Below are 12,692 nucleotides of genomic sequence, written 5' to 3' on the forward strand. Positions count from 1 at the left end.
GGCCCAGAACAATGACATCTACCCTAAGGATATCAAGAATCATTTGCAAGCGGCAAAAATCAGCCAACAGAATTTCTACGAAACGCGGCGATTTGTGGTCATTCGTAACAAACACACCTTTAGCCAGTGCATATAAGCTTCCAGATCTTTTCTCATCTTGCTCGATCCTCATAAGACTACAGTCCGGTACAGTCGAAAGGAGATTGCAAACCCATTGGATCTGGATCAACGCTGGATTCCAGCATCTTGTACACATCCGAGTATCCACCCAAGCCACGTCCACGAGAGCGCCTCCTCAAACAGCCCTTTCGAGTACAGCCTTCTCAATGCGGAGATCTCCCCGAGGAAAGTAGAGCGGACTTCAGCAAAACATACGCCATTCAACACGATCTTCCGGTAGCAGGTGTAGGCTTGGTAGTCGGCGAGCAGATTTATCTTCTCCAGCTCTATTGCAGTGTTTCGTACAAATGAGTTAACGATTCCGTAGATGTACTTTCTTTGATATTTTTATTTTGGACATTAGTTATAAGTGTTTCGCTTCTTTATATAATACCCCTTTTGATGTATGTTGGTTTTTCGCGACTTATTATGATTTTGTCACGCGGAACACAGAATCGCCATACTATCAGATATAGTCAGATGAACTTAGCAGCAGATTTCCTTTGTGTTTAAGCTCATGTCTGTGGGCTTGCGATCTACGGCTTCATAGTTCTCCATTCTAGAATGATCTTTGTTTTCACGAGCTTTCACACATGCCATTATGTGTGCAGGTAAGGTCGAAAATGTGGCTGAGTATGAAACAAGACCCTGATCATATTTATTAATTGCCACCTCTGATAGGTCACTACCGACATGGAATCACGGAAACCAGCTCTATCGGTATGGTCCTTTCGAGCTTTTCGAGACAGGTTTTCGTGAACACGACCGAGAGGCCTCGACTGCTGTTACTCCTATTTCTGAATCGACATGCCAAACACCGATATTGTCGCCCTATCACTTTTATTTCCATCGAACGGGGGAGTACTGCTGCGATGTGTAAACACCAGAAGCAATGTCCAATTGGGTATGGCTGCAATCCTTCAAACACCTTGGTGACAGCCCGACGAATCAACACCCTCTTCATTGCACACCTTGCAGTCGGAATGACGCGTATCTGCCTGTGGGACGACAAGCCCAGCGAATCAAGGAACAAGCTTACCGCGCATCGCATATCAATGCAGAAGGTGCCCAGAAAGCAAAACAAGCGAATCAGCCAGATACACCTGTGAGATATAGCCTGCATCTGTACCATGTCCCACACGCCTTTATCCAGAGACAGTGGTTGGAGCATATACGCGCACATTCCTCAAGTCCAAGTAGGCTGACTTTCGGGCCGAATGAAAGGCTCGCCAGGTGTTGCCCGGAAGGAGCACACGGCTACGACTATTTGCTTTAGCCGAGATGGAAGTGAGGCACATGTTGGTGGGCAAAACAAAGTCTTATGTCAGCTGATCGTGACCCTTACGGTTGTCGAATAGCGAGGCTATAATCATAATATTGGTTAAGTTGGCTCAGCCTTCAGATGTCAAAAATCAATCCGGAGGCGTTCAGGGATTCGCACTGCTGCAGTTGATCCCAGCCTCTTCCGTTCCAGGCTGAGGTCTGCGAGACTTCTAGCTGTATCCGATTTGCAACGATACAGCCTGGATTTTTGTCACGATGCGTAAAAGGAAACGAAGCGAGATTGGCCATCAATTACAAAAGACCTGGCCAATTGAGAACGTGGACGTAGTACCGAAGAGAGAGCAGTTTGTTGTTGTTATATTCAAACTGCTGACGCGTGATATCTTACTACCTCAAACTACTGTCCGAGTAGGGCGAACAATGCCTGAGTTGTTCGTGAGAGCTGAGCGTAGTCCAGCTTTGGGTATAAAAAGGCCATTTGTTGGGTTCACAGCCCTCAACTGCTTGAATAGAGACAAGGAAGAAGTGGAATATGCAGGCAAAGCAGCGTTTGAATAACTGCCAGTGGAGGAAGATTTGGAGTTTGATAATGGCGCTAGCGTGTGTCAGGCTTTGCATCAGCCCAGCAGGGGATGAAAATGCTTCATAGACCACAGTATTTGCACTCGTTTCGCTCACGGCATAACAACACCTGTAATGATGTGAATCTGTTAAGATTGCTATCCGTAGCGTCTTTGACCAACGTGCAGCCTAGAAGCAAATATGCCGTCTTGGTCTTCCCAAAGGGTATCGTCCCGAGCCAGTCCAAACGCCATGAATAATACAACAAACGCCGCCAATGCATGACAAAACACCAACCACCAAGTCTGTAGCAAGTAAGGCAGACTTGCAGCGCGCGATATGCCTACAAGTCGCCCAGATTTAGCACGTCGTCCAGCGCCGAATCCAATTCGCCAACGTCTCTTACACTCCCGCCCATCCAAGTCGCCATCTCGTCCTCGCCGTCGACTTGCATCTTGTCTCCTTCCACACTGTCTTTGAAGTCGACTGTAATGCCGTCACCGAGCCACTTCGCCAGGCCGCTCTTGTCTTGCTCGATCCCGTTTACAATCCCGTTCGCTCTCTCCTTCTTCTTCTGCTTCTGTGGCAAAGGATAGATGTCTTCTATCCCTGGCACATCCAAGAAGGTGGAATTTGTGATGTTGCCAGCTAGTATCGGCGTCTGTCCCAGATACCCATCACCTAGCTGTAATGCCAAACGTAGGTCTTCCATGCAGAGCTGTTTCCGTTTCCGCCGCTCCTCGCTCTCAACAGGTAGTTCACCCTTTCCGTCCCTTACAGCCTCCCCCCTCTCGACAGCGTTCTCCTCGCGCTCGACCCTCTTCTTGAATGCGCCTGTCCTGACGTACCCAACCCCATTCACCGCTACCTTGCCAAGGAAAGAGGCGAGGGCTTCCTTGATGTACGTCTCGGTCGCGAGGTTCATGAGGTCGGGACATTCGGGGGTGTGGCCTTGGGGTAAGCCAAACTCGTAGCAGGTGGGAAGGAGGCGGGCAGAGATGGAGAGCGAGGTGGGGAATTCGTGGGTTTCGGAGAAGAGGGGTGCGGTATAGCGTTTGCGGATTTCGAGATCCCAGTCTGTTCGCGTAGTCAGTATCACGCTGCCTAGCGACCTAGGGTCAAGGGTCTCGAGATCAATGCTGCAAACATGTAATAGGAGGATATTGAGGATAGACGTACTGGTTTTATACCCTCCAGTTGGACCCACAGGGCCAATTTCAGGCTGTTTCCCTCGCCTCATCTCCGCCAACTCGTTCACCAGTCCCAATGCTCCAGTTCCCGCCCCTCCGCCGATTGCGTCCTGCACTCCGGTCTCGGCTGCAGGGATAGTCTTCAGCCTTTTCCGCTCCCGTCTCGACAGTTGCATAACCTCATACTTCAGCCTTTTCTCGCTCTCGTCCCCTTGGCCCTTGACCGTCGAACTGGAAGGCTTGTCGGTCGACGACACCCATGAGGCAATACCCGGCTCGGGCGCGTCGCGCCATATATTTGCATAGATTGCCGCAATGAGTGTGTTGTGCGCGTGTTCTAGGGCAGCAGTGTTGAGAATCTTGCCGAGCTTGAAGCTCAACTCCTCCTGGTTGAGGTTGCCAAGGAAGAATTGTGTGAGTGATGTCTTGTATGTGGTCCAATCCGCGTCGCTGATTGCGCCTTTGACGGCGGAGTAGAGAGGTTCGACGTCGATGCGTGGTGAGCGGGGGGCGGTGGGCTTCTTCAGGGTGAGTGGAGGGTCGAGGTCGGGAATGCTGGAGAAGGGGAGGGTGCCGGTGTTGGCCATATTTGTGTCGTTGGGCTGGATGGTGCCTGCCATTTTGGCGGTCGGGGAGTGTTGGTGGTGCGCGCAATGGCTGGTAGTGACGCGGTGGTCGTCGTGATCGAGGACGTGTAGGCGGGCCGAAGCGCGTGATGCTTGCGGAGAGCTGGGGGGCCGCGGTAGAGAACACGACAATGCGCGAGGGCTGTTGAGGGGGCTGCACGAGCGTTCGAGGGGCCCAGGCGGATCGCGGGAGCTACCTGGTTAGGGATATGATGGCGATGGGGTGCATCGATGGTTGTGTGGGCGTGCACTGATGGAAACGGTGTGGTGGACGTAGGGTGAGGTTGCATCAACGGAGGTTGCGGAGTTCACCGCCAAGCTCTGGGGTGCCAGACGTGCCAGACTCGACGTGGGAGGGTACACTTGATCGACAACACCTTGGGTGCTTGACCAGAAGAACAGTGTTTACCCAACCGTGTGCGCAAGCGATGGTCGCAGAAACAACGCTATGCATTCATTTGAAATATGCTCAAACTACGTGAATCTTTCAGAATCTTGCTTTTCCCTGCCCGTTCTATCCACACCTACGAGCTGTCCCCAAACACATCGCCCAGCTCCACCTTTCCTACGCTCCAGATTTCCCTCTCATCTTCTACCTCATCACTGCTCAATCCTAATCCTCCCGAACCACCCTCGGCCTCTTTTTTCTCTCTCGCCTGGTTCGCCAATCGCAGCGCAATCCTCTTGAAATACTCTCCTATGCTTCTTTGCTGAGCAGGCGGAAGGCTCTTGCCCTTGTCCGCCATGTACTTGTCAAACACAGCACTCTCCTCCTCTACGACTGAGAAGATGGTCAAGAACGCTGCTTCGGCAGACAGCTTGACGGGGATAACAGGGTCGCGAACCGATGCGAACACGACAGGGACAAGGAGCGGGATGTGCGGGCGCACAAGCTCGTTGTGTTCGCGAGCTACAGTGCGCAGGACAACGAGCGCCAGACGTCTGGTGTCGACAGGGTGACCGGGCTCGACAACGGGAGCGAGAGCCTCGAAGATAGGCTTGGTGTGCTCAAAAGTCTTTGTTGTCCTCTCGCTCAAAAGGTACTTGCCGGCTGCCAGGACCGAGTTGTCTGAGATAACGGGTTGATTGTGTGCAATACCCTGACAGATGACGTGAAGAGTTTCGTCGGCAAAACTACCCGTAAGGGCTTCTGGAGCATCGAGCAAGATAGCGTTCAGAGCGAGCAAGGATGCTTTGCTGAAGTGAGTTGTCAGCACACGCGTCTTGATCAGACTGGCAGCGCTCTCCTCCGGCAAGCAGCTGATAAGAGCACCTAAGAGACGGGCATTGGTGATTGCCATGGAATCTGCAAGGTCGTTAGTTCAGGTCCCCTCAGATCATCTTGTTATTGCTTACCGTCCGAGTCATCGAGCTCGTTGTCGATGAGACCCAGAATAGCATTCCTGCTCGCCTCACTCATGTTCTTGCCAGCCTTGCTGACCACCTCGAACAAGGCCTTCAACATGGCCAGCTTGACGGCCTCATCGCTGGTCTTGGATCCAGTAACAAGCTCAGCAATGAGAGGGTCGACTCTGGGAGTAAGCTTGATCAGCGTGCCTAGTGCCTTGGCTGCACGCGCTCGCAGAAGATCCGAAGACGTATCCGCAAGTGACTTGGCGAACGTACGCTGCAGCTGAGGCAAGAAAGGCTTGAGGAAGGTTGGGATCTTCTCAAGCAAGTTGTTGAGCGTAAGCAGGATAGCTGCCTTGACTTCCGTTGAGCGCTCTGTGACGACACGAATGAGAGGACCCGTAATCTGGGTCACGAACGGCTGGAGCGCCTTGGCATCGGTGCGGTCGATAATATCTGAAATGGCTAGGGCAGCTTGTGTTCGTTGGTCGACCGAGCCGTTCATGAGACCCTGCAGGAAAATGGGCAGAATAGCGCTGATGCCCTTCGGTAGGGAGAAACCAGGCAAGTTTGCACCGGCAACACCAACCTGCGAAAGGGTTTGACGAGTAGAGATGACAAGTGATTCCATCTCCTCCTTGCGCAGGCGCTTCGATGTGAGCGTGCTAAGGGCCGTCCACGCCGATTTGACGACTTCCTTGTCACCGTCGTCAAAGGAGATGAGTAGAGCTCGAATGAGATCAGGGTAATATCTCGAGAAGTCGACATCGGTCTCGGCGAAAAACTTGACCAGGTGCATGTCTGCGCGAGCACGTCTGCGCTCGTCGTTGTGCTTGGACAGAGCCAGCATGACGCTCATGGCAGTGTTGAGTCCATCGTACTCATCAACTGACAACAGTACCTTGTCGAACGATGATTCCAGATCGGACCTGAGAGCTTCGTCCTTGCAAGTGATGACATTGTCCATAATCGTGTTGAGGATGGTCGGCAGCCTCCTGGTCATGGCAGAGCTTGCAACTTCAGCTAACGAGGCAATGGCGCGGGCGTTAAAGCCGGACATTGGCGAAGTAAGAAGTGTTGGGAGGAGGTTGGGCAGGATGATGTTTGATCTTGCCTGATCTGTGAGAAGTGTGAGAAGAGCAGAAAGTGCGTTCTGCGCATCGTCTCCGCTGCGCAGCAGGTTGAGCAGGTAGGGTAGGACCTGATCGACAGCCTTCTTGCCAAAGATCTGCTGCAGGGCGTCGAAGGCTTCGGCGGCGGCGTCTCGTACGTCTTCGTCTGAATCCACCAGTGCAGTCCTTACAACCTGGATCAGTGTCTTCTCGTAGTCCTCTAGCTGTTCTGGCGCTGCTGCGGAGATGAGCTCGCGAAGTGCTATACAAATACCTTGCTTGGCATCGGTATCGGTAGTGTGCAGACCCGCTTCGAGAGTAGGGAGTAATGTTGCCAGCACACCGTCGCCAGACTTGCGCATAAGCTCTCCCAGAGCGTTTCCGGCGATGACCTTCTGTTCCATGTTGGAACTAGCCAAACGGCGGATGATGAACTGAGTGAGTGTAGGAATGAGCTCGCGAAGGGTACGCGGAGAGGCCACCAATGCCTTCCAAACATTGATGGAGGCGGTGCGAACAAGACCAGAAGTATCGCAGCGACAGATGTAGAGTGCTGACAGAACCTTGTTGCGCTTCTCTTCTCCAAGAACCTCGAGTAAGGACTGACCAGCTTCCTTGGCACCCTCTTCGACATCCTCGCCCTCCTTGCCGCTGATACCAGTAAGGTTGAACAAGAGATCTCCGACCAGCTCGACGGAGCTGAGACGGATGCGGTGGCTGTCGTCTGCCAGACCTCTCTCCAGCTCGGGCAGGAGCAGATCGATGGCCTTTGTCGCGAAATTCTTGACCAGAAGTCGACCAGCCCGCAGAGCAGTCTCGCGAATGGACTCGACATCGTCTGCCAGCCCACCAAGGATAGGAGGGATGATCTTGCTAAGGTAGTTCGCAAAGCTGTTTCCGAAGCAAGCTGGCAGGTAGATGAAGAGCGACATGAAGCCTTCTCGTACAGACGGCTTGTTGCTCGAGACGTTCTGCAAGATACTGGGCAAAGTCTCCTCCAGACGTCCAGTACCCAGACCAGCGAGGACCTCGGAAAGGGCTTGTGCCGAACCAAGACGGTCGCCCGCTCCAGTGTCTGATTTGAGGGTTGCCATGAGACTTGGGATGAGATCTGGCAAAGCATCCTCTCCAAGCTTCTCCATAAGCGAACCAAGCGCTTTCGAGGCAGTGGCACGCGTAGTAGGCACAGGATCGACAATTGCTACACGCAGGCCAGCGACAAGGATTGGCAGATGAGCAATGAGATCCTTTCGCTCTGTAAGATACGCCAGACTGCCAATGATTTGGGCAGACTTGCGCTTTGTAGCGGAGCGGTCGCCCAGACCACGCTCAAGAATGCGGACGACAAGCGCCAGCGATGGAGCATCAAGGAAATGGGCAAACTGAATCTTGATAAGTGAATCGAGAGCATCGTCGGTGTGCTTGGTCGGGTCACTGAGTGCCTTGAGAAGAATGTCGACCACGCTCTTGATCTCTGGATTGCTGATGACTTCTCCAAAGCGTTTCAAACTGCGGTTGGCTGAGGACCTAACCTCCTTATGAGAGTCAGTCAGCACAGTTGTGAGAGGCGGAATGATGTCTGGCAGACTGAGAGCGAGCTGGTTAGGGTCAAGGTAAGCCATGGCGCCCAAAGAATCGCAGGCACCCTTCTTACTGCGCCATTGTTGCTCATCAAGACCATCCAAGAGGATGGGCAAAATCTGCTTGACACCGTAGGAGCTGAGGGTAGAGAAGCACGTCTTCGCTGCATCTAAGCAAGCGTCACGAACGTCTGCGGTGGTATCGCCAAATCCAACCAGCAGCTGAGGCACGAGCTGAATGACGTACGGCTCGAATAAACGCCCAAGGATAAGCGACATGAGCTCATAAGCTAAGAAGGCGCCCTGACGAGCATTGGGATCCTTCTTGTTCTCGACTGCAGCATTGAGTGTGGACATGACACGGTATTCTCTGAGTATGCCAAGGCCTTTACCCTGAACAATACCTGCGAGACCATAGGCAGCACCACGACGCGCGGGGTACTTCTTAGACTGCAGGAGCTGCTCTATCATCTGGTCAACATATTTAGAAGTCTCCTGTTCTGAGGTACGGACTAGAGGTGGTAGGCACTGTGCAACGGCATATTGCACGGTTTCGGAGGGTACGCTGAGGGTGGCGAGTAGACGTTGTACGACCTTCGGCACACGCTTGTCTCCTGCTCCCAAGTGGCGGCCTAGGGCACCGTAAAGGATGATGACAGCCTCGTTGACTTGGTCGTACATCTCTGACTTGCGATCAGGACTTTCCAGTGCGTTTTCGAACAACTCCATCAAGTGTTCAACCTTCGACTTGGCTTTGTTGGTGATGATTGATGTAGCGGCTTCAATCATCTGTTCACGGACAGCAGCACTTCGATCACCCAGAGGGCCATTGTAAACCATAAACGTGAGGAAGTCCGACAGGCCATCTGGCTTGAAGCCAGGCGTCATCTCCTTGTACGCAAGCGCGATACCGTCTCTGGCCTCCCAAGGATCACGTGTATCGTTCCTGCGTGGCATGCCGTACTCGTCACGCTCTGCGACTCGGGGCTTAGCCTTCTCAATGTAGGACTCCTGCAGTCTCTGGAGGAGGTCGTCAAAGATTTCCGGGAATTCGGCAACAGTCTCGCCAATAGAGCGAGCAGCTGCTCGACGAAGCTGCTTATCAAGAGACTCAAGGTAGGGCAGCATTTTTGCGCCAGCATCAGCACTAAGCTGAAGCTCGTTATCGTCCCAGATTGTCTTTGCAAGCTCGACGTTCTCCTCGTCGTCATCATGCGACGCGATGAAGATTTCTTCGCTGAACTTGAGGTCGTTCATGTCAAGTTCCGCATCAATCGCCTGTAGTGTTGCTGTGCGTACAGCTGTCTCAGGTACAATAGTTCCTCGAAGTAGTGCGCCCAGCTCCTCGTTGGTAATATTGACAGCCAGGCCTCTGGCAAGGTCCGTCAGACAATCCTTGATTATCTTGTAGTGTTGCTGGTAGCTTTGCATTGACCAGATGAGGACTTCGAGCATATCTTTACGTGGCAGTCGGGTATCTGTGCCTGTGAAAATGTCAGCGGAAGTATTACGAAGAAAATTGCTCGACTTACATGAGTTGGCATGGAAAGACAGGAACTCGAATGCCAGAATCAACTGTTCGTCCGCCTCCTCTGGGGACGACTTGCCAATGCCGCCCTTCTCAAGTACAAGGAAAATAAGTGGCAAGCAATATGCCACAGATACAGGATCAAGAGGACGCTGCTCGCTCAGGAAGCGAAGTCGGTACAAAACTCTTGTAACGAGATCTACATTTGTTAGCAAGATGAAAGGCTAAGTAGGTGAGTAACGCACCACCAAGTTGCTCTCCCTCGTACTCGTCTGAGAGCTGAATTGAACCAATCGTTCGCAATGTTGCGACACCGACGAATGGTCTGATTGCACCGAGACGGTTCGAGACACGTTGGGAGCATGCGATGAAGGTTGTAGCTGGCAGGTCTCCGAGAAGAAGACCAGCACCAGCGCGGATTGAGTGTATGAGAAGGTCGACAGCAGGTCCCATCCACTGCTCTGCCTCCGTTGGAGGCCCAGTGGCAAGGCTCTGGATGATGCCCACTCCACGTCTCATCTTTTGTTCTGTCGAAGCCACTTCTCTCCTGATAGCCGACTCTTTGGCTAATTGGGCATTAACCTTCGCTTGTTCTTCAGAAGTGAGCTTTTTGGCTTTGCCCTGCTTTTGAGCCAGCTGTGATCGTAATTCCTCCTCCCATTTCAGAGTGTCGTAGTCCTTGGTATTCTTGTCGATGGTGACTGGTGCTTTCTTGGACAATACGTCTACGTATGCTGTCCCCTCCGGTGTTCTGAAGATGGCTGCTTCTTGTGGCCCAACTGACTCGAGCTGTTTAGGATCAAGATCCTGACTGAACTGCTTCACGATAATTGGCAAAGCTGATTCAGGTGCGACAAAAGCCAAATCAGTGTAGGCGCTATATGCGGCTAAGCTAATGCTTGCAAGTTGATTGTTGTCTTTGTTCTGCGTAAATGTCAGTGACGACAGATTGAGTGAAATAGGTGATGCACGCACCTCGGTAGCTGCATTAATCAAACTCATGCATTCTTGCAGATTTTCTTGCACAAGCTGGCCAGGGTCAACGCCCATGCGAAGGCACATGTCGATCCAGGATGTTCTTGGAATAAGCTCGCCCCTTGCCAGTACTAATAGGCTGATGGCTTGCTTACGTAGCTGATTTTGATCGACGCTTCCTTCGAGCTTCTTTACAACATCAGGTGGAAGGCAGATGCACCCAAGGACCGCACCGAGTTCGGTAGCTCCGGTCTTGGATGCGAACGCGGCGCTTTCCTTGTCTTCTTGTGTGCTCAATCTGTACCACGACCATGCACCCTGAATGACGATCTCACTGATCTTCTCTGTTGATACCTCGAGGTACGTTTGGGTCAGAGCTAGCCTGGCGGCAGACTTTGCTCTCGAAGAAACACTCTGTCCCGCAATGAAAAAGATAAAAGCCTGTGCCCAGGCGTCCTGGACATCTCCGGAAACAGACTCCTGGATGACAAAGGGAGCAACAGCTCTTAACGCGCGGAGTGCGATTGCAACATCGTCCTCGGTGGACAGCTTGGTGTACACTTTCGCATTGAGCAGGAATGAAGGCTTCGGTTGGCTTACGAGTGATTGCGAGAGCACATCAGACTTCTTGTAGACAGCAGCAAGCTTCTCATCCTTGGTATCTCGGATCTTGAGAAGAAGTGCAGTAACGTAGTGGCCCACAGTCACCAGACCGTTCTGTGTTGCAGGAAGTGGATTTGCATTGACCTCTTGCCAGATCTCTACAAGCTTGGGCAGTGTGCTCTGGCAGAACGCCAAGATGTCTGCTTGGCCGTGCTGTGACTCGGTAAGGTTCCACCAAATGTCTGCCGCGCGAATAGCCCAAAGGCGGCGGACGGGGATGCGTTTGTCTGCCATGCCCTTGATGAAGGCATCCGCGACCGTCTTGTCAAGGGCTACTCCGTTGGTTAACCCGAAAGTTAGATGCTTGGCCATGGTGGACACTTCTGCCACAACAGCTGACTCGCCGGGCTCCTTCAGTGCAACAGGTGCAATACCAGCGGGAATTTTGTGAGACAGAGCCGAGGACTCTTTGAAAGCTGACAGCATCTGCGCGTGTAATACCTTCTGTTCAACACCCGAAACCTTGCCCTGCTTCAGCGGGTTTAATACCTCGTCTGCTACCTTCCCGATGACATCTTCGTTTTGTGACCTGGAGGCTAGCGCGGTAAAGGTTCGGAGAGCTCCAGCGCGGATGACAGGGTTGCTAGATTTGACGTTGGAGAGCAGTGGCTTAAGTAAGTTGCTGATGAACACATCTGAAAGGTCCATAGACTCGGGAAGAGCCAAGATCATTGGCGAAACAATATCGTTCAGCACGACTTCTGGTGCTCGCAGAAGTGCCTTTTCGATAGGTGTTATGACCTCCTTGCGCAGCTCCTCAAGTGTGGGGAAGGTGTCGAAGAAATCGTGAAACGCATTTGATATATGGTCGGGTAGCTGACTTCTCGAGCCCACAATTTCGCGCACGTAGAAAGCGTAGTACTCCTGCTTGTGTTGCTCGAATCGCAGCTTGACGTCTGACAGGCGTGACGAGACACCGGCAATGACTCCAAGAAATACGGCGTTGCCAGCCGCGGGCGCAGCGCCCTTCGCAGTGAGGTTCGCCACCAGCTTGTCAAGTGCATCCTTTCCAATTTCTTTGGAGCCCAGGATGGCACGCAGAGCGCGCCGTGTGACTACCAAAGCAGAGTGCGAGATGCGAGTAGCTCGACGATCACTGCCGGCGGCCACACACGTCTCCAGCACGCGCGCATCAGCCAATGCTAGGTCCAATCCAAACTTGGACCATCGCTCTGGCTGCTTCGCAAACTGCACAAGCAGTGTCGAGCACCAGTCGACCAGCACGAATGCATTAACGTGTGCAATGCCCTTCTTCTGGCACTCTTCTTTCAGGAATTTGACAATTACGGGCAGGACGAGGTCGCCGTGTGGGCCGTTCACAAGCGACTTGAGGACTGCTTCGACAGCGCGCCGTGATTCTCTGTCGTCGTAGAGGGGATATGTTTCGAAGAGCGTGGCTAGAAGAGCTTGCAGATCGGCAGGAACGAGAGCTACACACGAATTCGCAATCAGCGCGGTTCCTATCAAAATGCTGCTTGTGCACCTACACTCGTCTGCCACCTGGTGCTCGAGCCGCCCCAGACTCTCAATTCTCAGTTTCGTAGAGCTCGTCACGAGACCACGCCGCAGGACATCGCGGTCGATGGCCTGTGATTTAACCTCCCCATTCACAGTCATGTCGTCTCTGCCACATGGGACAGCAGCAGGGGAATGCGGGGTGGTTG

The 12,692-nt window shown here is 52.8% G+C and overlaps 2 protein-coding genes across 2 annotated transcripts; both read right to left on the bottom strand.

The window, feature by feature from the left end:
• Positions 1-2,347: 2,347 nt before the first annotated feature.
• EKO05_0000504 (uncharacterized protein) lies at positions 2,348-3,814 on the bottom strand (the record flags this gene model as incomplete). The annotated part of the gene is made up of 2 exons (XM_059635444.1): positions 2,348-3,081; positions 3,184-3,814. 2 exons carry the CDS (start codon positions 3,812-3,814, stop codon positions 2,348-2,350), a joined length of 1,365 nt encoding a protein of 454 aa, XP_059491427.1.
• A 530-nt stretch (positions 3,815-4,344) lies between these two features.
• EKO05_0000505 (translational activator of GCN4) lies at positions 4,345-12,645 on the bottom strand (the record flags this gene model as incomplete). The annotated part of the gene is made up of 6 exons (XM_038936408.1): positions 4,345-5,126; positions 5,177-9,346; positions 9,395-9,589; positions 9,636-10,314; positions 10,366-12,458; positions 12,516-12,645. The coding sequence occupies 6 exons, from the start codon at positions 12,643-12,645 to the stop codon at positions 4,345-4,347; spliced, it is 8,049 nt and encodes a 2,682-aa protein (XP_038803047.1).
• Positions 12,646-12,692: the final 47 nt, after the last annotated feature.

The sequence above is a fragment of the Ascochyta rabiei genome, chromosome 1, assembly GCF_004011695.2.
Source record: "Ascochyta rabiei chromosome 1, complete sequence".
NCBI lineage: Eukaryota > Fungi > Ascomycota > Dothideomycetes > Pleosporales > Didymellaceae > Ascochyta > Ascochyta rabiei.